The sequence below is a fragment of the Megascapheus bottae genome, chromosome 25 (assembly GCF_031878675.1).
Source record: "Megascapheus bottae isolate mThoBot1 chromosome 25, mThoBot2.hap1, whole genome shotgun sequence".
Taxonomy (NCBI): domain Eukaryota; kingdom Metazoa; phylum Chordata; class Mammalia; order Rodentia; family Geomyidae; genus Megascapheus; species Megascapheus bottae.
Genome location: NC_143533.1, coordinates 5,441,729 through 5,463,748, shown reverse-complemented (window position 1 = coordinate 5,463,748; position 22,020 = coordinate 5,441,729). Strand labels below are relative to the sequence as shown.

General features: G+C 44.7%; 1 protein-coding gene across 1 annotated transcript; it reads left to right on the top strand.

Annotated features, from left to right (window-relative positions):
* Nucleotides 1-2,180: 2,180 nt before the first annotated feature.
* On the top strand, nucleotides 2,181-20,989 carry Acsm5 (acyl-CoA synthetase medium chain family member 5). The gene is made up of 14 exons (XM_090358083.1): nucleotides 2,181-2,388; nucleotides 5,067-5,286; nucleotides 7,895-8,105; nucleotides 8,752-8,959; nucleotides 9,296-9,439; nucleotides 10,169-10,322; nucleotides 10,926-11,005; nucleotides 13,164-13,287; nucleotides 14,332-14,412; nucleotides 14,507-14,608; nucleotides 16,726-16,853; nucleotides 16,956-17,055; nucleotides 19,272-19,391; nucleotides 19,859-20,989. The coding sequence occupies exons 2-14, from the start codon at nucleotides 5,086-5,088 to the stop codon at nucleotides 19,940-19,942; spliced, it is 1,737 nt and encodes a 578-aa protein (XP_090214209.1). The 5' UTR covers nucleotides 2,181-2,388; nucleotides 5,067-5,085; the 3' UTR covers nucleotides 19,943-20,989.
* Nucleotides 20,990-22,020: the final 1,031 nt, after the last annotated feature.

Here is a 22,020-nt window from a genome sequence, read left to right as displayed (position 1 = left end):
GTTGAGTAAGAGAGGCCCCACCCAAGAGCCCATGCTCGTGAGGGTGGGGGGGCCCAAGGGGGACAGAGTTTACATGAGGGGGGAGATCAAAGTGGGGTACTGGGTTCCTGTGGACTAGAGTCTGGATTCCAGCTCCATCCTGACTCGTGTGGCCTTGAGCTGTCAGTTACAGGGGCACAGTTTCAGCCCCTGTACAATGGTGTGCAACTCTCATGGGTGTGTAAGGGCTAGACGAGGTGGCAGGTGCGGAGGGAGAAATGGAGAAACTGGAAGGCAGTAAGCAGTAAGCAGGGCTGTTGCTTAGCACCTTTTCTCTCCTCTTTCCTCCCTCCTCCTTCCCTTCCTTTCCCCTTCCCTGTCATGCACTTTCTTCCTTCTCCTCTCCCTCCCCCCTTTCCTTCCTTTTTCTTTCTCCCCCGTTCTTCCTTTTTCCTCTCTCTCTTTCGCTCTTCTTTCTCTCTGTCCCCACCCTCGCTTTCCCTCTGTCTTCTTTTCCAACCATCCTGGGAATCAAACATGGGGCCTAACACATGCTAAGCAAGCACTCAACCACTGAGCCCTCTCTTTACTCACACAGCAGCCTCTTTGCCAGACCTCAAATAGCTCAGTCATGCACCTACCTCAGAGCCTTTGCATTTGCAGTTTCTTTCTGCCAGGAAGCTCTTCAGCCAGGTGCACTCACTGTCCATTTCCTTGGTGCCTTCAGGTCTTTGCTCACACATCATCCTTTCTTCTGTTGGCCTTTTCCTAACCATTTCGTTTAAAGGAATAACAGCCCCATCTCTCTCAGCTTCTTGGCCTCCATCTTTCACCAAATGTTAATGGGGGCAGTAGTTAGTAACTCTGGTGTCAGATTGCTTAAGGATAGGGAATCAGTCCATCCCAAGCTTGATGGGGAAGAAGGAGAGAAACTGCCCACATGATGGAGGTTTGGCTAACCTGACCAGGTGTTGGAAACCAGAGGCGCGGGGAGTTGGACCCAGTGAGGGAGGGATACCCAGTGTGAAGCTGGCAGCCATTCCTGACTTTCTCGTGACTAGACCACCCATCACTGGAGCTGGGAATGGGGCTTATTGAGAGAATGTTTAACTATAAAGCATGAGGCCCTGGGTTCAATTCCTTGGCACCACACAAACCAAAAAAAAGTAATCTTTTTTTAAAAAAAGAGATCACCTATCGCCCCTTTCATCCAACAAGACTTTGATCTAATCTTAGGAACCAGGAAAAGGCTCTGAATTTCCCACAGGTCCTGGCAATTTGGGAGTGTCACAAGACTTTTGAAGGGAAGGGGTAGAGTCCAAAGGCAAAGAGCACTCCTACACACACACACACACACACATACACACACACACACACACACACACACACACACACACACACACACACACACACACACTGTACCCAGAATGACAGGAATCACTTTGCATCCGGCACAGTGCCTGACAAATAGAGAATATTTAATAAATAGTATTTACTCTTCATAGACTCAACCAATATTTACCCAACTCTCGCAGCACAGAGAGTATTGGTTCTCAATGCTGTATATGCCACAGGGCAGAAAGCGCTGGGAGCCCAGAGGTAACTGCTGTCAAGAAAGAAGACAGGTTAAAACGTCACAAGCTTTGGGTCCTGATGGCTCATGCCTGCAACCCTAGCTGCTCAGACGTTTAAGATATGAGGAAAGCCAGCCTGGGCAGGGAAAGCATGAGATGAGACTCTTATTTCCAAATAATCAGGGAGAAAAAGAAAGAAGGGAAAAGAAAGAAAGAAAGAAAGAAAGAAAGAAAGAAAGAAAGAAAGAAAGAAAGAGAAAGAAAGAAAGAGAGAAGTGAATCTGTGACACATGTGATACAATCCTAGCCTTGAGTGAAAAGCTCAGGGACATTACCCAGGCCCTGAGTTCATGTTTGAGGGCCAATGTGAAAGGAAGGAAGGAAGGAAAGGAAAGGAAAGGAAAGGAAAGGAAAGGAAAGGAAAGGAAAGGAGGGAGGGAGGAATGGGGGAAGGGAAAGAAGAAAGGGAAAGAGAGAGAAAGCAAACAGGAAGAAAGGAGAGAAAGAAAGAAAGAAAGAAAGAAAGAAAGAAAGAAAGAAAGAAAGAAAGAAAGAAAGAAAGCCAACAAGCAAAGAGAAAGAAAAAGGAAAGGAAAAAAAGAGATAAGATCGGGAGGAGGGAAAGCCTGGCAGGCAGCCACTCTGGCTCTCGCGAGAGTTCCCTGACCAGTGGCATCTGGCTCCAGGCTGTCTTGGCAGTGGCTTGTGGCCAAAGTTCCCCATAAGAGATGAAATCAACAACTTCCCCTCCAGAGTGTCCTGAGAAAACCTAGACAGCTGTTGCGCTGAAGCAGAAGACTAATGCCTGTTCACATTTCCTGGGTTTAAGAACAAGGTAATGGGGGGGGGGGAGGGAATCTTTCAGTGGCAAGTGCCACTGAAAGAGGAGGGTCAGGTGTGAAGTGGTCTTGAGGAGACAAAGAGAAAAAGGTCTGGGCTCCCAGGTAACAGCTAGGAGCTGGTCATGAGATCCAGGGGTGGGGGTGGGGGGGCAAGAAAAAGACTCTCAGAGTTTTGGGGGGAGATGAGGAGGAGCAGAGAGAGGAGTTAGAGGAAGGAAATCACAGCCAAAGCCAGGGCCTAGACTGTGTCTGGGAGGTAAAACACGGAAGTCACTTCCCCCTGCCATAAGCCTTCCTGTGTCTCTTAGTAACCTGGAGAAAATAGCATTGACAACATAGAATGGTCATGCACTGTAATGAAAAAATATTTATACAGTGTTTTCCACATGCGAGTTACCCAGTAACCCTCCAGAAAAACAGGACTTGTGATATTGTTGGGTTTTGTTTTTTTTCTTGTGGCAAGACTTCGTTATTACCACTGCATTTGTTCCCAAGGCCACAACTCTGAGCAGCAAGATACTAAATAAGCAATAGCTCCAAACTTGGCAGGTCATCACAAAAGGCTAATCTTGTTTCAAGAACTTGGGGAAGGAAAAAAAAAAAAACCAATACTGAATTGTCTCTTTCATCATTTCTTTCCAAGCTGAAATGATAATACTGTTCACATACTGGTTAACTAAGACGCATTATCATAAAGTCAGCCATTGCTTCTTGCTTTTTTTCCCCTTTTTTCTGTATAAGGACGTGAGAAAATTCTAAGTTGTGTGTATAGCTCACATTTTGATTCCACTGGGCAGGGTTAACCCAGGGACTTTGTCCCTTTTTTTTATCAGTCCAGTCCAGAATTAACCAAACATGTTAGAGAGGATTCTTTAGCAGAGAGAATTCTGAGAGTTGCCAACAGATAAAAAGGAAGCCTCAGAGGTGGCAGATCCTCTTGTGACACATTAATACCTGTGCAAAATGTCATACCTCCCCCCACCAAATATATACAATTCCCATGGGTCAATTAAAGATTCAAGTAAGTATTTTATTTTTCTTGAAACAACATGTTTTTTTTTACTCCCATGAGACCATAAAACCAAATACAGAAATGATGAAATTCTCAGGGAAAAAAAAATATCCAGTCAACTGGAAATGCTTGAATAACTAGCTCTACCATCAACTAAGATGGATTGTCTTTACTGAGATTTGTTGTATGTATATGGCAATGATCAGGGACAGGCCTCTCCCCTGAAGCAGATCTCACATCATTGGACCCATTCCCATTTCCTTTTTTAAAAAATTGTATTTTATTGTTGGGGTAATGTATAGGGGGTTACAGTTACATGCATCAGGTAATGGGTGTATTACTTCTCAAACATTGATACCCCTTCTCATATTTTTGTCCCCTTTCTCTCCCCTACCCATCCCACTCACCTTGTTTTCCCCTTTCCCTTGCCTATTTCAAATAAACAAATAAATAGATATACAAAATACAGGTGACAAAGTCAGATATATTAAGCACATGAGATTAACCATAACGGGAAAAAAAAGAGAAAGGAAATAACTGCATATAGTACATTAAGAACAACAACCACAAAGATAAACCTCATATCCATATCTTTTTATGAAAAAATTATTAGCCTAGGTCATTGGTTTCAGTATATTTTTATATATATGCATATAATATTATGGTTAAATTCACTCTATCTTACTCTTTCTTTAACCTGGCTTTTCTCCCCCTACTTTTTAATCATTTTAGTGGGTTTCATTATGATAGGTAGATGATAGATAGGTAGAAAGATAGATAATACACATACATGTAAATATATGCCGGGGCCAGCCGGCAGCAAACCAGGGTTCGCAGATTGGGATTCCTGAAATAGGGGCAAGGACTAGGAAAAATTAAAAAAGAGACAAACAGATGGAGTTCGGGAGGACTACAGCCCAAGTCAGCAGTCCAAGAAGGCTGTGAGCCCCAGACAGCCACCTAAGACTGTCCTGTTTATTTTAAGTTCCGACCTTAAATACTCTTCTTAAAACTAGGGAACTGCCAGAGGCTACATTCATACAAAATAGTAAACAAGTCACATATAGGATAAATGAGAAAGGATTAACATTGCTTAAAGTCATACTGATAAGAACTGATTGCCATTGCTTAAAGTTATCCTGATAAGAACTGATTGCCATTGCTTAAAGTTATCCTGATAAGAGTTACTTCCTTGTGTATACAGTTGTGTAGGTCCAAGGTCAGGTCCAAGGTCAGGTCCAAGGTCATTGACCCCACAGTCAGTCCCCAACAAATATATATATTGTGTTTGTACCATAGCCATCTCTCTTTATTCTCTCTTTTCCCCCATCCCGTTTTCTCCCATAACCCCTCCTGTATAACAATCAAATTTATTTATTTATTTTTCTTTTTTCTTTTCTTTTTTTTTTTTTTACTGCAAGTAGGATTCAAACTCAGTTCCTGACACTTTCATTCACACCCTGCATTCGTGATCTCAGGTCCACAAGGGCACGTAGGCAGGGAGGGGAGAGACAGCTGAACCTCAGAATCAAAGACCCGAATCACCCAGTGGAGCTAAGTCCATATGGACTCCAGTCACCTTGGGGGTTTCTTCCCCATCCCTCCCCCCAAAAACCCCAACCTTCAGGACAATGGCCTCTCTTCCCTCCTTGGTAACAGGCAACAGGCAGTGACCACGATGAAACTGTGGTTGAAAGGCCTGGCCCTGCAGGCGTTGAGGAGCCCCTGGGGTGTCTGTGGGTTTCACAGGCAACCCCCATCTCCACCTGGTCCTGAGATCACAGCCACCTGGGAAGCCATTAACCTGGGGAGGCAGCCCGTGCCTGAGTACTTCAACTTTGCACACGATGTGCTGGACGTGTGGACTCAACTGGAAAAGGTGAGGTCCAGCCGAAGGCTACTCTCAGCTGCCACAGAGACCATAGGCAACTTATTAGGGCCAGGTGCTGGTGGCTCACACCTGGAATCCTAGCTACTCAGGAGGCTTCAGATGTGCCGATCACAGTTCGAAGCCAGCCTGGGTGGGAGAGTTAGTGAGATTTGTATTTCCAATTAACCACCAAAAGCTGGAAGTGGAGCTGTGGTTCCTGTAGTAGAGAGCTCGTCTTGAGCAAAAAATACGCTCAGGGATAGTGCCTAGGCCCTGAGTTCAAGACCTATGACTGGTACAAAAAAAAAAAAAAAAACCAAAACAGACAACTTATTTGAGTATTTTTACCTTGGAACTTTGCATGTTAACATTTGAGACTGGGGAGAGGGGGTGTTGAGGCGGGGCTAGGATCTAGTGCTAGGAGCTATGAATGTGATGCAGGATTGTGAATATCTCTCGTCCTGAGCCCCACCCTCACCACAAAACAGCAAAGCCCACTCTTCATTCCCTCTCAACCCTTCTGATTAAATGCAAGGGGATGGGATTTAGTGGCTCTCCTGCACTTTGCTTCTAAACACCGAGGGAGCACAGCCAAAAGCAAATCTTCACAGACCACAGTGGATAGACAGGTTGGCACCGAACAAGCTAAGTCTGATTTTGCTGTGTCTCTGTGTAGGTTTTCTTACTTTTCCCTTTAACTAGGCCTGTGTGTGCACGCATGTGTGCGTGTGTATGTGTGTGTTGTATTCATGTTACATGATAGTCCTCTTTTGGTGATAATAAGGGAATGATACACTTACTTGTGTCCAGTTGGGGATACCCTTGTTTAAAAGGTACAGAGATAACCTACTGCAACTGAATATTTGGCAAAAACCAGTGAAGCTCATGTAAGGAGAAGGAAGGCTTAAATCATCCTTGACAATGTACTTGGTTATGGTTCCCAAGTGTCCTAGATCTCATCTGTAAAATGGGAGATACAGCATCCAACACGCAGAACTGTGAGAGATGGTGGAAGAATGTGTGAGAGGCAATCAAGATACTCCATTCTTCAACTATCGGCAAAATCTAAGTTCTTTTTGCCTTAGCCTCCCTAGTGCTGGGATTCTAGGCTGGAACTACCACACTAGGTCTGTCTGGCAGGCATTTTCAGAAGACTTCTCATCCAAAAAAAGAAAAGAAAAAAAAACGTGGGGTTAGGACTGTCACCAGTTTTTTTCCTGCTTCATAAAAGCAATAACGACAACAACGATCCCTAGAAAAGTTACGAGTAGTTTTATTCGTTTGTTTTGTTGTTGGGGATTTTGTTTGTTTTGGGAAACTACTCAGAGACTGCAGTAACCTAGAAAGTGTTTAATTAGCAGAACTGGTAGAATCTCAGTAAGTACAGGGAGGTCAGTGATAACAGCAATGTCTTAGTTCCAGTGCCCACTCCCCAGACATCCCATCGCCTTGAAACACTCAATCCTTCCCACTGAAGCTGGTAAGCACAGAGGAAACATAGTGCCAAGCTTGATTTTCAGTTATAATTGGATTCTGACCCCATTTATAAGTTATATGTATGTGGCCTGACTCAGAACTTAACCAATTAGTGCCAAGTCATTTCCCTAGGGCCCATGTGTCAAAAGCAACTTTTGTGTATGTGTGTGCCAGTACCAGGGCTTGAACTCAGGGCCTGGGTGATGGCCCTTAGTTGTTTTGCTCATGTTTGGAGCTCTACCACTTGAGTCACAGTCCCACTTCCAGCTTTTTGGTGGTTAATTGGATTGTTTTGCCAGGGCTGGCTTTGAGCCGTGATCCTCCAATCTCGACCTCCTGTCTCTCCTGGCGAGAGCCAACAGCAACCCAGCTTGTCAACAACAACTTTTAAGTCAGTGTTTTAATGTTGTGGCCGCATGATCTGGTGGATTGGATAAACAACAGACTAAGAGTGACATATAGGAAAGGGAAGGGAAAACAAGATGATTGGGAGGGGGTAGAAGGGAGGGAAAGTGGGAGAAAAGCATGAGAAGGGGTATCAATGTTCAAGAACTAATGTACCCACTACCTGACGAATGTAACTGTAACCCCTTTATACGTTACCCTGATAATAAAATACAATAATATATATATATAATAGATTTGTTTATTTAATGGAACTGGAAGGAGGATATGCAGGAAACTAATAAAATTTACTGGTCACTTAGGCAAGTCAGGTATGGAGTAGGTAGACAGGCTTAGGGCATGACTCAAGTCTTCTTAATAAACAACCTTCCTTGGGCCAGGAGTTTGGCCTAGTGATAAAGTGCTTGCCTAGCAGCATGAAGACCCAGGTTCGATTCCTCAGTACCACATACACAAAAAGGTCAAAAGCGGTGCTATGACTCAAAGGGTAGAACTCTAGCCTTGAGGAAAGCCCAAGGATAGTGCTCAGGCCCTAAGTTTAAGCCCCAGGACTGTCAAAAATAATAAAATAATAATGAACAACCTTCCTTATCATCCTCATTTTCCAACTCTATGAATTTACAAAATGATATTCGCTATTGTGACAAAAAATACAATTATTTTTAAAGATCAGAGAGCAAACCCCCCCACACACACAAATGGCTTCTATTTCTTTTCTACCTGCCCCTCTGTCTAGGCTGGATACCGGGCTTCTAATCCAGCTTTCTGGTGGGTAAATGGCGTAGGAAAAGAGATCAAGTGGAGCTTTGAAGAGCTGGGCAAGCATTCCAGGAAGGCAGCCAATGTTCTGGAGAGCGCATGTGGCCTACAGCCTGGGGACAGAATGATGGTGGTACTGCCACGGCTTCCTGAGTGGTGGCTGGTCAGTGTGGCTTGTATGCGGGCAGGTCAGTGAATGGGGGGCTGGGGCCCCCAGTTAAGAGGTGTTGCAGTTTCCATGAGGTTTAGCCAAGTGATCCCTAGATGCAAATTTCTCTTCCTCTCTTTTGCCCAGAACTCACAAGTTTGGTTACCTTTCAGGGGGCCATCAGTGATGAAACAGAATCAGGCCCCCAAGACGGCAGCAAATTGGGATTCCTGAAATAGGGGGCAGGGACTAGGAAAAAATAGAAGAGAGACAAACAGATGGGGTCCTGGAGGTCTGCAGCCCAGGTAAAGACTGAAGCCCAGTTTATTTCAAGTTCTGACCTTAAATACACTTCTTTAAACTCGGGAACTGCCAGGGGTTACATTCGTACAAACAGTATCAAGTCCCAAACAGGTTAAATGAGAAGCTATCAAGTCCCAAACAGGTTAAATGAGAAGCTATTGACACAGCCCAAAATCATAAGAGCTACTTCCTTGTGTACACAATTGTATGGGTCCAAGGTCACTGACCCCACAGTCGGTCAATGACCCCACAGTCGGTCACTGACCCCACAGTCAGTCCCCAACAAGGATTAAATTCAGCAGAGCCTAAAGTATGTCCATTCTTCCCACATCCTTCCAGATTACTTTCAGATCCTATGTCTGCCCTCTCTGCATTCACCTCAGGCATCGTCATGATTCCGGGCATCTCCCAGCTGACAGAGAAGGACCTCAAGTACCGACTGCAGGCATCCGGGGCCAAGTCCCTCATCACCAGTGACGCCCTGGTTCCGCAAGTCGAAGCCATCTGTCACGACTGCCCCTCCCTGCGAACCAAGCTGCTGGTGTCAGATAGTGGTCGTCCAGGCTGGGTAAACTTCAGGGAACTCCTGCGGTGAGTTGAAGTTCTCCAGGATGGAGACTGTCACAAACTTTCTTGCCCATCCTGAGGATCAAACCATGATCCTCAGATCTCCTGAGTAGCTAAGGATTACAGGCCTGAACCCCTGGTTCCCAGCTTGTTATGGTTCTTAACCACAGTGTGTGACATAACCTAGATTTAACGCTTAGGAACTCTTCCCCCCCTGGCATCACAGGCATGCTATTTATTGAAATAGGGAGAGCTTTGTTGTTAAAATACTACTGTTAGTACTCAATGGTTTTGCTACTAAGAGTTACTACCAGCTCGTTTGTTATTGTTGTTGTTTTCTTTTCCTTTTGCATGTTCCAGAGAGGCATCTTCAGAGCACAACTGTGTAAGGACCAAGAACCAAGATCCCCTGTCCATCTACTTCACCAGTGGAACTACGGGAAAACCAAAAATGGTGGAGCATTCCCACAGCAGTTACGGGCTGGGTTTTGTGGCCTGTGGAAGGTACTTGGGATACTTGTCTAGGAGGGAGAAAGGGAGAGAAAGAAAGAGAGAATGTATGTACAGTTCTTCTAGAAAATCATGTTGATTGACCAAAAAAGAAAAAAAGTCCTAAAAAGGTAGACACTCTCTGTGTGTAACTACTTAAACATTGTTGTTATTACTATAAATTCTTATTTACTTTGAATTATCTTTAACTAATTGTACAAAGGGGTTTCAATTCAACATACCTATGAATGCATCCTGATCAATGCCATCCACCTTTCCTAACCCCACCTACGCTGTCAAGTTGCCCACCTCCAGTTTCACACATGTACCTTGCTTACAATGACCATTCCCTCTCTCCATTTGCCTGTTCCTCCTCCACTTAAACCACTCTTAAGTGCATCATCCAGTATCCTTTCATGACTATTCTCATTGCTCTTCATCCATCACTGCCATTGTCTTCCCAAACAGAAACAGAATCCATGATAAAATTACTCCCCATCTCCCCCTTCCCTCTTCATTTCTCTTGAGTGAAAAAGCTAAAGGCCCCAAGTTCAAACCCCAGGAACAACCAAACTTAAACCCCTACTCAATAAACATCTGAGATCATAGTCGACTTGATGGTTCTTGTGTAGATTAGGCAGGGATTAAGTGAGTTCCCGGTGAGGTCCAGGATAAAGGAAGAGGAACAGAAAATAGAATCCCTCCTAAGGTTAGAAGTGTTCCTTTCTCTCATTTTTTTGGCAGGCAATGGGGGGCCTTGACGGAATCATCCATCTTCTGGAACACAACAGACACTGGTTGGGTGAAAGCAGCCTGGACTTTATTCTCTGCCTGGTCCAACGGATCTTGTATTTTTGTTCATGAGCTTCCCCAAGTGGATGTCAAACTTATCCTGAATGTAAGAAACAGAAACACCGCTCCCAAGTTGGATAGGAATGAGAAGAGCGGAGCAGAGACTCTAGAGTTGCAGGGGGGAAAGACATGGGTTGATGGCCCTTAGCTCCCTATATACTTACATCAACCCACAAGGCCCCTAGAGCTTCCCATGATTTAGTTCCTGCCTCAGATCTGCTTTGTAGCTCTCACAGTCAGTAGTTCATCAACTATTGGCCAGAGGTTCAGTCCCTCACCGTACGCACTCACTCAGGATAGCTTGAGTGTCCTCACACTATGGCTGCTCGCCTCCTCCCAGAGTGAATGGCCCAAGAGAGGGACACATGTCAAGAGCATCTGAGCCATCGTCTCCATCTAACCTAATCTCACAAGTGAGAGAACATCACCTCTACTCCCCACTATGGATACAGGACTAACCTTGGTACAGTGAGGGAAAGAGACCCCACAAGGGCACATGGAGGTCCTTGGGCGCCATCTTGCTGGCTGGATACCATGTATCATCTTCTACTCCCCAGCTTTGAAAAACACACTCTAAGGATTCAGTTCACACAGTTTCCATGGGGTCCCATCCCAGAGACTCTAAGTAAAGTCCTTCCATTGTTTGTAGACTCTCTCCAGGTTCCCGATAACCTCGCTCTGCTGTGTCCCTACCCTCTTCCGGCTACTTGTACAGGAGGATCTGACAAGGTACTACTCATCTGTTTTGTGCTTTGAGAAAGTAAGTGTGTGAAGGTGTGCTCTCGGAATCCATAGGCAGACTCACTGACAACCGGATCTCACTGCCTCTACTTCTGTATTCCTATGCCACATGTGTGTGTGTGTGTGTGTGTGTGTGTGTGTGTGTGTGTGTGTGTGTGTGTTTGTGCCAGTCCTGGGCCTTGAATTTGGGGCCTGAGCTTCTTTTGCTCAAGACTAATACTCTATTAAGCCACAGCTCTACTTCTGGTTTCTTTTGATGATTAACTGAACATCAGAATCTCACAGACTTTCCTGCCCCAGTTGGTGTTGAATCATGATCCTCAGATCTCAGCCTCCTGAGTAGCTAGTTTTACAGGCATGAGCCATTGGCACCTGGTTTATCTCTGTAGTCTTATGCTTTTCTTTCTCTGCCCAAGTCTCTCCATCTTCATGTCTGTCTGATGTCTCTCACACCTGCTCACAAACCACACCTACACTTGTAGATGTCTCTCTAAGATGGTTTTCTGACCCCTAAGAATTCGCACTTTGTTTTAATTAAATAGATTTGATTTAAGGCCATCTGAAATGTCAACACTTGAAGTGGGCTTTCTCACACCCCTACGCTAGTCACACAACAGTGTATCCATTGCACCTATGAAATTAGAGCAACTGAGGGATTGGAGCTAGCCAGCTATAAAAGGAAATTGGTAGCCAAGAATTTTAGGATTCACAAACCTGCCACAACAGATGTGCCATCTCCTACCTCAGACTAACCTGAGCCAGCCAATCTCTGTGTGCTTGCTGTTGGGAATGAATGAGTAAGCGAGATCACATTGGATGACTTTATTTATTTATTTATTTTATTTTTGCCAGTCCTGGGGCTTCAACTCAGGGCCTGAACACTGTCCTTGAGCTTTTTTTCTCAAGGCTAGAGCTCTACCACTTAAGCCACAGCACCACTCCCCACCCCCTTTTTTTTTGCCAGTCCTGAGCTTCAGCTCAGGGCCTGAGCACTGTTCTTGGGCTTTCTCAAGGCTAGAGCTCTACCACTTGAGCCTCAGCACCACTTCTGGCTTTTCTCTATGTATGTGGTACTGAGGAATCAAACCTGGGTCTACGTGCATGCTAGTCAAGCACTCTACCACCAGGCCACACTCCCGGCCCCACATTAGATGACTTTTATCTCCATGAATCCAACAATGTCTTCTGTTAGATGCTCAGGTACTGGAGTGATAACCAACAACACTCAGGAACTGACGACCTTAAACTGGCCTCTCTGCTGTCCTTTCCCAAAGCATGGAGAGTTCTCACACACCTCATCTTCTCTAATTGATCTTTGACCATGAGATGCCTTTTTAAAAGGAGACTTCTCAGGGCTGGGATGTAGCTCAGAGGCAAAGGGCTTGTCTCACAAGTGCAATATCCTGGGTTCAATCCCCAGTATCCCCCCCCCAAAAAAACAAAACCTTGTCTAAAAGGAGATTTCTCACGTGATTCATGGAACTAAATTATTCTATAGGGATGAATTCCATTCACCATCCCCTTTTCTGCAACCATCTCTGAGTAATTTGCTCAAGAGCACTTTGGAATTGTGCTAACCCATACAATAAATCAGTACAACCAATGTGACCCTGAGGAACAGAAAAACGATTTAAAGTAAATTTGCCCTCACTGGTTATTTTCTTTTATACATTGAATAACTTGTCACCCCCAAAAAAGTTCAACAAAATAATTTGCCAAGCCAAAGCAAGTTTACTACTTATTTAATGTCTGTAGGAATTGGTGGGGAGAGGGAAACCATTTGTTAAAATTAGGAGTTTTTAAGAAGGCTAATCTTTTAGTATTTTAAATCATTTTTAATCAAATCGTGGTCTGCACCAATTTATAATCGATCAGTCCGTTTCCAGATAAATTATTTAGATCAACCCCAAATCTACTATATGAGGTTCCATTTTATCACACTCTCACACAAAACTGGTTTTGTTTGTTTTTTAACAAACCTTCTATCTGCCATGCCTGTGAAGTCAGAGAAGGAGGAACTCAGCGCTTCTTACTAGAAGCAGGAAGTCCATCCTCTGCTATCTTTGAAGGTGTGGATGGGGCAATGCTACAGTGAGTGGAGTGGAACTCTATCTCAGGTGCTCTTGTTTTCTCACCTGGAAAAAAGGTATCAGTTCCACAGCCTGAGGCACTGTCTGACGGGAGGAGAGGCCCTCAACCCAGATGTGAGGGAACGGTGGAAGAGCCAGACGGGCCTGGAGCTGCATGAAGGCTATGGGCAGTCTGAAACCGTGAGTATTGTCTCCAGGACCACCATACCTGAGCCCTCCTCCCTGCAGAGAGCGCCAATGCCCACCCCTTGCTGGCACCTCCTGCCTTTCTGACTGTCCTGTCCCTGCCACTGCCCCTAAGAGGGAACACTGCTAATGAAACTCCATCAGCCTTTCCGCCTTTTGGCTTAAAAGTAGTTTAGAAACAGTATGCAGGTGGCTGGCTCATACCTGGAATCTTAGATACTCAAGAGGCTGATCTGAGGATCACAGTTCAAAGCTAGCCCAGGCAGGAAAGCCCATGAGACTCTTATCTCCAATTAACCACCAGAAAACTGGGGGTGGTGCTGTGGCTCAAGTGGTAGAGAACCAGTCTTGAGAAAAAAAAAGAAAGAAAAGAAAAGAAATGCTCAGGGACAGCACCCAGGCCTGAAGCTCAAGCCCTATGACCAAACGGAACAAAAAGGAACAATTTAGTAATTTTACAATCACATCATGAGTGACAAAGCAGCTCTCCTGGCCAAAGAAGCTGTTTCCCTCTACCCAAAAAACACAGGCCTATTCCTAGTAGAACCCCAAATCTTAAGCAGTGTCTCTTAAGCAGTGTCTGAGCAGAGGTGTGGAGTCAGCTAAGCCTTCTGACTTAGTGATATGCCCAGCTCATGATGTGTTAGTCTCCATTAGAGTGCTCATAAATGTTTACTATCTGTGGGAAGCAGAGGAGAGGTGAGGCAAAGGAGGAGGAGGGAGGGAGGGAAGGACAGAAGGATGAAGAGGGGAAAGAGGGAAGGAGGGAAAGAGGAAGGGAAGGAGAGAAAGAGGAAGGGAAGGAGGGAAAAAGGAAGGGAAGGAGTGAAGGAGGGAGGGAAGGAGGGACGACAGGGGGAAGTAGAAAAAGAAGAGAGTGAAAGATTGGGAAAGAAAAATAAGAAAGCCAAGAGAAAGGAAGACAGGGAAATAAGAAAAGAAGAAGAAAGCATCTAATGGCAAGTGAGGGAAAAGAATGGACTGGGAAAGCAGCCATGCAGAGGAGGCTACTTCTAATTGGTACTGGTTTCTCTCCAGGTCGTAATCTGTGCCAACCAAAAAGGTATGATGATCAAGTCTGGATCCATGGGGAAAGCATTTCCACCTTACGACGTGCAGGTAGGAGGCGGTGGCTTTGCACAGTGGGTGAGCGGTGTGAGTGGGCACAGGTGTGGCTAGTGGCTCTAATGCCATCCTGTCATCTGCTCATCAGATTGTGGATGACCAGGGCAATATCCTGCCTCCAGGAGAAGAGGGGAATATTGCCGTCCGCATCAAACCCACCCGGCCATTCTGTTTCTTCCGTTACTATGTGGTAAGTGACAGAGAACAGCCAGTCTCACAACCCTTTGTGCGTGCCTTGGCATGGCAAAGGTCTGGGTGAGTGCCCCTGTGATGATTGCATGAGGTAGGTTGGTGTGATTATTGGTGAGCTGCTGTTATTAATCAATGATTAGCAATCGTTACTAAGGTTTTCATCCTACCTCAGCCTCATTAAACCAAAATTTCAGGTCCTGGAGGTTTATTCCCCAATGTAAGAAATACTCATTTGTACAAATATCATTCCATGCAAGTTCTAAGCTGCCAGTCAACTACATTATTGAAAACAACTAATAAAAAAGAAACCCAGCCCATTTGGTCTTGGAATGTTATATGTTAGCAGTTTTATGTGACTACAGAGAACTTTTATTCCATTTTATTTGAAATCACAAACACTGTGACAAAACCTATGAGAATCTCCACCACCCAGCAACAACACAGAAATCACATCAAACAAGAATACTGTAAAAAAAAATTTTTTCAGTGTGTTCACTCAGAAGACGAGGTCTCAGAATTCCAGTTCAAAGACAGCTAAAGAAAGCCCAGGAGACTATCATTTCCAATTAACCACCAATAAGCTGGAAGTAGAATGGTGGCTCAAGTGGTAGAGTAGCCTTGAACAAAAGAAGCTCAAGAACAGTGCCAAGCCCCTGAGTTCAAGCCCCATGACCAGCCCCATAAATAAATAAATTCCTTCTAATAATATAAGCAATAGTAGGCATAACTCTAAGTATATAGCAGAACTCATGGAATTTACATCAGACCCTCTTAGGGGTCTGATTATTCCATCAAACAGGTACTAAAGTAATTTGTGAGGTTATTTTCTGGATGGGAACTTGTGCTGAGATCACCCTATCCTTTCTATCACCAGTCCCAGAAAGTCAATTTTCTTTCTAGGTCATTAATCAAGAGAAAAATATCAAGCCACTGTGTGTGAGGGCTAGGGGACAGTTAACAAGCATATCTCAGGTTCATGTTTGGACATTCCCCAAGCAGATGAAACTGCATCTGCCAATTAAATTAATGTACCCATGCCAATTGTGCATCCCACAAAAGGGCATATGCCTTCTCTTAGAGAAATGAACTGTCAAATGCATGAATGTCGATGCTAGCATTCTCTGTAGACTGACAAGAAAGCAGATGCTCCCACACCAGTCCAGCAGGCATTGCCTAGTTCTGTCCAATTTTCCATATTCTTAATTTTTTCCTTCCTGTTCCTGTAAATTTTTTGGAATAAACAGTGCAAATCCCACAAGAATTTTTTTCACATTTCAATTGGATCTTTACTGCATCTATAAATCAATTTGGGCAGAATCAACCTTTCTATTCATTCTCTCTTTCTTTCCATCTAGTCCTATATTTGTTAATATTCTGAGAGTGGCCGATTTTCTGGGTACCTATCTTACAGATTTTGTGTCAGATGGACTGCTAGGCACTCAGAGCTTACTTTTTTCTTTTCCCTTTTTCCCCCCTCCAAATATATTTTTTTGAATGGAAAGATAGTTTCCCCCCAAAAAAACTCATACCCCTGTTAGGTGCATAGGTCAACGACTTTTTGACAAATGTGTTATACCACCATTAAAACGTTGCTGTCACCCCACCCCCCAAGAGCTCACTGCAGCCAATTCTCCTACCACAGACCTACAACCAATTGATAAAATTGCCTCCCTATAGGTTGATTTACTTTCCTCCAAAAGAACTTCATATAAACATCCACTTTCTCATGCACAGGCTTGAAAGTCAACTGGATTGAGGCATCTTTAGGTTTATTTACTTTTTATTGCTATTAGAAAGGTGATGTACAGAGCAGTAGATAAAGTCAGGTCACAAGTACATTTCTTTTTGAGCAATATCACCCCTTCTCTCATTCTTCCGTCCCCCCCTGACTTGTACAATGCAGCCTTTCTTCCTAGAAGCCCTTCGAGGGCTGGCTGTGGGTGGCCATTCTGATTCATTCTGTCCTTCCCCGCCTAATTAAGCACACATTCTCAGGACTGTGTCTGCCTGCTGGGTGGGAAGGACTCTCCAGCCCCTCGGAATGGCATTCCTTCCGCAGTGGCTATCTCACAGCTCTCCCCAGCTGTTCCTTCTCAGGCTTCTGGTGTCTTTCAGGACAATCCTGAGAAGACAGCTGCGTCAGAACAAGGAGACTTTTATATCACGGGGGACCGAGCCTGCATGGACAAAGATGGCTACTTTTGGTTCCTGGGGAGGAATGATGATGTGATCAACTCCGCAAGGTCACCTTCTCTTGCTCTTCATCCCTCCTCCTTTTAAAGTTCCATGGGGCAGGGGAGGGGGAGGAAGAAAGTCACTTGGAAGAATCTGGTCTTCTTTTCCAGCTACCGGATCGGGCCTGTCGAGGTGGAGAGTGCTCTTGCAGAACATCCGGCTGTCCTAGAGTCTGCTGTAGTCAGCAGCCCAGACCCTGTCCGGGGAGAGGTAACCAGTCCAGCCAAGAGCTATGCCTATCAGCAACCCACTGAGCTTATAGGAAGCCCCGGGGTCTCCTTATGTCTCACTCTCTTCCAGTTCCACCAAGTTGAACTGCCACCAACGAACACACATTCCTTTTTGTCACACTCTATTCGCCTGCCTTGTAAGACACAAATGTTCTCTAGAGGAAGCTGCCCAATGGACAGGAGACCTTGGTGGCACACACCGATGCAGATATAGAAACAGATGCAGATACAGATACAGCTGTAGATATGGTATATAGATGCAGACACAGACGCAGACATAGATACACAGATACAGATGCATGTATAGATAGAGATGCAGATACAGATATCGATGCATTGCCATCCATTCTGTCCAGTCAAAGTCTTTTGTAGCTTGCAGGGGAGATATGGGGAACTCATTAGATATGGCCACTGAAGAAGGACAGTTAACTTGAGGAAGTGACCAACAAAGTAGCCTCCCTTCCCCATCCAATGACCTGAAAATCCCAGGGGAAAAAAAAATGGATCAAATGTAACATGCCAAGCTTTCCTAGGAGATATTTCAGAAAAGAAAGAAAGATCTGGGACAGAAAGGGAAGATCTGCTTCTAGAGAGATTTCTGTTTTTCTCTGGCTGTACATCCAAGAGAATCCTAAACAAACTCATTATCTTGTGGAAGTCAGGGCGACATCCATTTACACACTCAAAAGCAGAGTGAGGATTCTCAGCGTCTGGTCCCTGGGCTGTTCTTAGCTGTATCATCTGGGGTTCTTGCTTCTGATGTCAATTGGTAGACTTGAAGTCAGGGTTGCTGAATCAGACAGGTTAAGAGGCAGCACCCCAGAGCATAAAACTCTTATCCAGCAGCCCCTTTCTGAGGGGCTCTTACTCCCGTAAAACTTGAGTGAACTACGATAGGATGAGGTGTTAGAGAAATTATACCTGGGAAAGTACACTTTGAATTAACCCAAGTTGGAAACCATGGCTGCTTGCTCTCTGCTTAGCACAGACAACCTGTCACAAAGTGAGAACTCTATAAATAGTTGTGGATTACCACAGACAGGGAAGAGCTTCCTAAAAGCTAGATGTGTGTGTGAACACAAGTCACAGGGCAATGGTGAGCCTCCCACTTCGGAAAAGTACACAGGGAAGTGAATTACACCCTAACAAGATATCGTAGGCAGTCAGTATGAACCAACAATCAAACAACTCTTGTTTGCTTGTGATACTGGAGATTAAACTCAGAGCCTAGATTACTAGACATGTGCTCTGCCACTTGAATCATGTCCTCCATCCTTTCTATTTGACTTTGCTTTTTTGGCAGGGTCTTCTGCTAACTAGCCTTGAAACAAGAGTCTTCTGCCTCCACCTCCCAAGAAGCCCAACTAACAAGCATGAGACAACCATGTCTGGCTTACTTTGGAAATAAGGCCCACTTTGCCCAAATTAACCTCAACTAGTGATCCTGCTATAATTCCACCTCAAAAGCTAGAATTACAGGGGTGTATTTCCATGCTGGCTTTTTGAGGTATCTCAGAAGACATCTTCTGATGAGATTGAATCTAGGATTCAATGACAGGGGAGCAGCGTATAGAAGAAGCCTAGGCAGAAAAAGCCCAAGTGTGGAATGTCCTGGGACAGAAGACATGCAGCTTGATGCCTGCTAATCACAAACATTAGTACATGGGGGATCTTGACAGATCCAGCTGACTTGGGAAGTGGCTGTGTTTTCCTCAGTCTTGTCTCTCTAAACCCATACCCCGTCTGGAAAATCGGAAGTAAGTGGTCAGTGGAGCTCTTATCTCCATTGGGCTTGCTTGTTAAGAGAAACAACTTTGAAAGTGGAGTTGTGGTTCAAATGGTAGAGCACCAGTCTTGAACACAAAAGCTCAGGGGCAGTACCCAGGCCCAGAGCTCAAACCCCAGGATTGACACACGCGCACGTGCGCGCGCACGCGCACACACACACACACACACACACACACACACACACACACACACACACACACATACACACACCATGTTTCCAATTGTTGGTCCTGGAAAGACAGAAGAAAAAAATAATGTTGTCCATTTCACTGCCTGACCCAAGGGTTTAGTGGATGTTCATGAAGGACTGGGAATTGTGAGCACTTACTCACCAAGCTAGCTAAAAGGAAGGAAAAAAAATGCATGTCTACCAATGGCTTGATCCTTTCTGGGCTTTACTCTCTGCAGGTGGTGAAGGCGTTCGTCGTCCTTACACCTGCCTACCGCTCACAGGAGCCAGACCAGCTGATCAGGAAACTCCAGGAGCATGTGAAAAAGACAACTGCTCCATACAAGTACCCCAGAAAGGTAAAAATCTGGAATTCTGGGACATAGAAGCTGGGAAAATCAATTGGGTACATGCTACCTGGTCTCTCCTAAAGAGCCAGGTCCTGTGCCAGATCCTGGGAAGATGGAGATACATCACACACACACGTGCACACATGCACACACACACACACACACACACACACACACATTGCTGTTTGAGTCTTCTCTGTTTCTTCCCCATAGATCGTTTTGTTCTTACTGTCAGGCGCAGGGAGTGATGGGAAAAGGTGGCTGAACCAGTGCTCCAGACTCTAGCTGTCTTGATCTTTCCTTTTTTGAGGGGGGAGAGGTGAGGGGGTCACTCGTGGAAAAATCCTAGAATCGTGGAAGCTGTCCAATCAAGTGGCCCAAGGTAGTGAATCCCTCAAGACAGAAGACAGGGAGAATGTCTTTCTGGGAAATGATGGTTTCTAAGTGTTTTTTGTATTTGTGGTTTGGGTTATCAGGTGGAGTTTGTGTCAGAACTGCCCAAGACAGTTTCTGGAAAGATCCAAAGGAGTAAACTGAGAAACCAAGAATGGGGGAGATAAAAAGCAACCCTAGGAAGGCCCTATGAACCCCTGAAGAATCGAAGAGGAGGATCCCACAGATATCACTTCCAAATGCACACCTCCAGAGTCACTCCAGGTTCTGGAGGAACATAGTGGACTGAGGGCACCAGACAACTGTGCAATCTAGAAAATGCTCTGTGTCTCAGCCTCCCCACTGTGTACCTTCCCCCTGTGTTCTACTAAGAGCTTCCAGCTGTTTCTAAGAAAAACGAGGCACCAGAACCCTGGTACCCTTGACCATCAGTGGAAGATGCAAAGCTTGACTACTTGGAAGAAAGCAAGAGGATTGCAAGATTGGCATTATGCATGGCTTAGACATCCCCTCTCTGAGAATCACCTAAAAAGAAATGATTCAAACTGTAGAAAATGGTGCACAAAAAAAAGTTCACTGCATAAGCTGGGCACCGATGGCTCCCGCCTATCATCCTAACTACTCAGGAGGCAGAGGATCTCAGTTGGAAGCCAGCTTAGGCAGGAAAGTTCATGGGACTCTTATCCCCAGTTAACCATCAGAAAACCAGACATGGCACTGTAAGTGGTAGAGTGCTAGCCTTGAGCAAAAAGAGCTCAGGGACAGCTCCCAGCTCCAGTGTTCAAGGCCTGGGACCAGAAAAAAGAAAGGAAGGAAGGAAGTTAGTTCACTGCAGCATTGTTTCCATTTCTTTAAAAAAAATAATGTAAAGACAATAAGAAAATGATTAACCAAGTAAACTAACTCAATAGCATGCTTATTATACAGCTATAAAAATGTTTAAGGAAAGTTTATCATGTCTTTGATTTAAAAAAAAAAAAGCTACACTCAAAAACTAGGATGAGGGCCGGGAGTTTGGCCTAGTGGTTAAAGTGCTTGCCTAGCATGCACGAAGACTCGAGTTCGATTCCTCGGTACCACATACATAGCAAAAAGCCAGAAGTGGTGCTGAGGCTCAAGTGGTAGAGCTCTAGCCTTGAGAAAGTCCAAGGACAGTGCTCAGGCCCTGAGCCCAAGTCCAGGACTGGAAAACAAAAACAAAAACAAAAACAAAACTAGGATGGAATTATTTTCACAGTGCTGTGAAAAAATAAAGGAAAAGAGGTGGTTGGTAAAACAACAGCAAGAAAATACATTAAAATATTAGTAGTTGGTTGGTCTGAGGGCAGTGGTGCTTACAACTAATTGATCACAACCAGTTAAAATATTAGTAGTAATTTGTCCAGAAATTGAGAAAGGAGAAGAAATGCTAGGAGATCAATTTTCCTTTTCTTGATAAATAGATTCAGCTATTTTAATATGAGGGGGGTATTCTGATTGAAGTACAATTTATACATGTACGGAAATGCCACAATGAAGCTTTCTTGTACAATTAAAATATACTAATAAAAAAGACAAAGAAAAAGTTACCCGAAAGAAAAAAAATCTTCCAAAACTACATTCTGTGTTTTGTAATTGTCTCTCCCTTCCTGGACCTACACTTCATCCTCAGAAGCTGGGTTATGCATTATGCTAAAAGGACATGAAGACCTGGAGCCAGGGATCAGGCCTTGAAACTAAAAAGTGAAGCTCAAGATATCTAAGAAGGGGCTGGGAGCCTGGCCTAGTGCTAGAGTGCTTGCCTAATATGCACAAAGCCCTGGGTGCAGTTCTTTGGTACCACATACACAGAAAAAAGGCTGGAAGTGGTTTCTGTGGCTCAAGTGGCAGAGTGCTAGCCTTGAGAAAACTCAAGGATAATGCCCAGTCCCTGAGTCCAAGCCCCAGGACTGGAAAAAATAATTGTCTGAGAAGAGCCAGATAGAAGCTAAAGGAGACTCAAAGCGTCCCCTCACCAACCCTCACTTTCTAGTGAACATGTATTGAGTGGCCCCTCAGTGTTGAATCTGCTAAGCAAAACCAACCCAGTTCTAGGGGCTGCAGTGACTAAGAATCACCAGCTGAGTGGCCCCAGCTACTCAAGAGGCTGAGATCAGAGGATTGCAGGTCAGACCCAGCTTAGGGAAGAAAAGGTCAAGAGACTTATCTCCAATTAATCACCAAAAGCCAGAAGTGGAACTGGTGTGCTCGAATGGCAACCTTGAAA